This window comes from Myotis brandtii, unplaced genomic scaffold (assembly GCF_000412655.1).
Source record: "Myotis brandtii unplaced genomic scaffold, ASM41265v1 scaffold231, whole genome shotgun sequence".
Lineage (NCBI taxonomy): Eukaryota > Metazoa > Chordata > Mammalia > Chiroptera > Vespertilionidae > Myotis > Myotis brandtii.
Genome location: NW_005358689.1, coordinates 1873869 through 1876415, shown reverse-complemented (window position 1 = coordinate 1876415; position 2547 = coordinate 1873869). Strand labels below are relative to the sequence as shown.

Sequence of the window (2547 nt, the reverse complement as noted above, 5' to 3'; positions counted from 1 at the left end):
GGGTGGGGGTGGCGGTGGAGGGGGGCGGCGGAGGGGAGGGGTGTTTGCAGGAAAGGGACAGGTGTCCACGAGGGAGCGCCCCCAGGGCAGGGGCTGCTCCGAGGTCACTGCCGCTCCACCAGCCCCACGAACTTGCAGATGTCCTGGGCCAGCAGCTCCGGCTCCTCGAAGGCGGCGAAGTGGCCGCCGCGGGCCATGTAGGAGTAGGAGACGAGCTTCGGGTACTTGACCTTCACCCACTTCTCTGGGACGTGCATTAACTCACAGGGGAAGGCAGCGAAGCCCGTGGGCACGTGGACCTTCATCCTGGTCGGACAAGGGTCCCACTGAGGGGTAGGCTCGGCCGGCAGCCTGTCCCCCCCGAGCGGGGGGCTCGCGGGGGTGTCATAAGCCACCCCCCTCGGTTCCAATCCACGAAGAACCCTCTTTTCTGGAAGGGCTGCCCAGGCTGGAGGGTGGGGTGGGACCCCCTCCCTCCCTTTGCTGTCCCCAGGGTCCTCTGATGAGATCAGGAAAGGGTGACGCGGCCATCCCAGCACCCTGGCCCCGGGGGCCCGGGCTTCCTCTGGGTGTGGCGGGGGGCTCGCGGGGGTGTCATAAGCCACCCCCCTCGGTTCCAATCCACGAAGAACCCTCTTTTCTGGAAGGGCTGCCCAGGCTGGAGGGTGGGGTGGGACAGCCTCACTCCCCACCTCGTCGTCCCCCCCCTTTGCTGTCCCCAGGGTCCTCCGATGAGATTAGGAAAGGGTGACGCGGAGGTCCCAGCACCCTGGCCCCGGGCTCCCTCTGGGCGCTGATTCTAAAGGCAGAGGGATTTCTCGGGACACCCCGCCCTCACCCTCCACGCCCAGTGCCCCGCAGGCCAGGCTGTCTTGTCCTTTTCTGAGTTCAAGAGCAGGCCCTGCCCCTGCTCCCTGCCTGGGGAGGGGGCCTCACCGCTGGTGCCGGTCGCTCAGGAAGCTGTGGCCCATGTTCTCCTTGTAGAAGCGCTGGGAGGAGGTGATGGTGCCCGTGGTCCAGTAGATCATGATGATGGTCAGCAGGTCGTCCAGGGAGAACTTCCTGGGAAGGACCACAAACAAGAGCTGCCCCTCTTGGCCGCGAGCACCGGCCAGGCCCCGTGCCCATCCGGCTTCCTTCCTCAGACCTCCCTGCACGGTGGGGGTGGGGTCCCCGTGCCACAGGCTGGCCAGCGTCACCGGCTACCACGATGGCAGGGAATGAGTGCAGAGTGCCCACCACCTGGGAGGCCGGCTGGCTGGTTCTCACCGTCTTCCTGGGTGGTCTCGGCCAGTCCCTCCCCCCCTCCTCGCCCCCCGAGTTTCCACCCAGGAGGTCCCTCCCTGAGCTGGTCACCACGGGGGGTCCAGGGGTCTGCGGCAGGATGCTGCACCCCTGCTCAGAGGCGGTGCCCACTCCTGTGTCCTCAGTACAGGCCGCCCTGCTCCATCCTCAGATGGCAGTGCCCCTGCTAGGCCCTCAGCAGACCCTGCCTCCTGGCATCCCTCAGAGCCCAGGGCCTGCCCAGTCTGGCCCCAGGAGCAGGAGGGCAGAACCAGCAGATCTGGGCATTTTTTTATTGTTAAATATATTTTAATTGATTTTAAAGAGGAAGGAGAGAGAGAGGAGAGAGGCGAGACATCAGTGATGAGAGAGAATCATGGATCGGCTGCCTCCTGCACGCCCCCAACTGGGGATGGAGCCTGCAACCCGGGCATGTCCGGGAATCGAACCGTGACCTCCTGGTTCCTAGGTCGATGCTCACCCACTGAGCCACGCCGGCCGGGCTGCTAGGGCATTTTTATTCACCAGCCCCCAGCTTGCTCACGTGCCTCCTGCCAAACTTGGGTCACCCCAGGAGGGAGCCATGGGCCCCCAGAGGTCCCCACTCAGCGTGAGACACCCCTTTTGTTCTCCAGGCTGGGGCTGCAGAGCAGGCCGGCCCCCCGGCCGCAGGGCCCCCCAGGGGGCCCCCCACTCCAGGAGGAGACAGACCTTGGCTCTCAGTGTCGGAGCACGTGGTCTGTGGACCCTGGAAAGCCCCTCCCTCTCCTGGTGCTGGGCTCCCTCACCCCTCCCCCCCGCGTCCAGGCCCCTCCCCGGGCCCTCTATGGCCTCCCCTGTCCACTGGCGCCCACTGGCTGTGCCTTCTGGGCCCCCACTTTTCCCCACTACTCTCCCCACCCCTCACCCACCCCACCAGCTTCCACCCTTCACCACCGGAATAACCACCCACTGTACCCCGGACCCTCCAGCCTCCATGACACCCCTTCCGTGTCCCCTGTGGCCGCCTTCTGCCCCCTGGACCCCGAGTCTGCAGACCCGCTGATGGGTCCCTCATGAACCCGTGCTCTCGAATTCCAGCTGCCACCTTGGAGGGTCCCACCCCTCACTCAGTGCCACCCACAGCCTCTGCCCTCCTGCCTTTGAGGAAATCCGGGTTCCTGGAGCAGCTGCTCCCCCAGGCCTATCTCTGCTGGACCCTCACTCGGGGCTCCGCACAGTGAGGGTGGAGAGGTGGGTGATGGGTGAGGAAGGGGTGCTGGG

The 2547-nt window shown here is 66.0% G+C and overlaps 1 protein-coding gene and 1 long non-coding RNA gene across 2 annotated transcripts in view; one reads left to right on the top strand and one right to left on the bottom strand.

The window, feature by feature from the left end:
- Positions 1-6: 6 nt before the first annotated feature.
- Positions 7-2547, bottom strand: part of EPHX1 (epoxide hydrolase 1, microsomal (xenobiotic)) — an 11258-nt gene continuing 8717 nt past the window's right edge. Inside the window, exons 7-8 of the mRNA XM_014539963.1 lie at positions 937-1062; positions 7-306 (exon numbers count right to left, since the gene is read on the bottom strand). Coding sequence (XP_014395449.1) covers positions 105-306; positions 937-1062 — 328 coding nt within the window. The 3' untranslated portion in view covers positions 7-104. The remainder of the gene's footprint in view (positions 307-936; positions 1063-2547) is intronic.
- On the top strand, positions 1069-1528 carry LOC106726155. The gene is made up of 2 exons (XR_001362185.1): positions 1069-1293; positions 1336-1528. It is a non-coding gene; the product is annotated as an uncharacterized LOC106726155 (long non-coding RNA).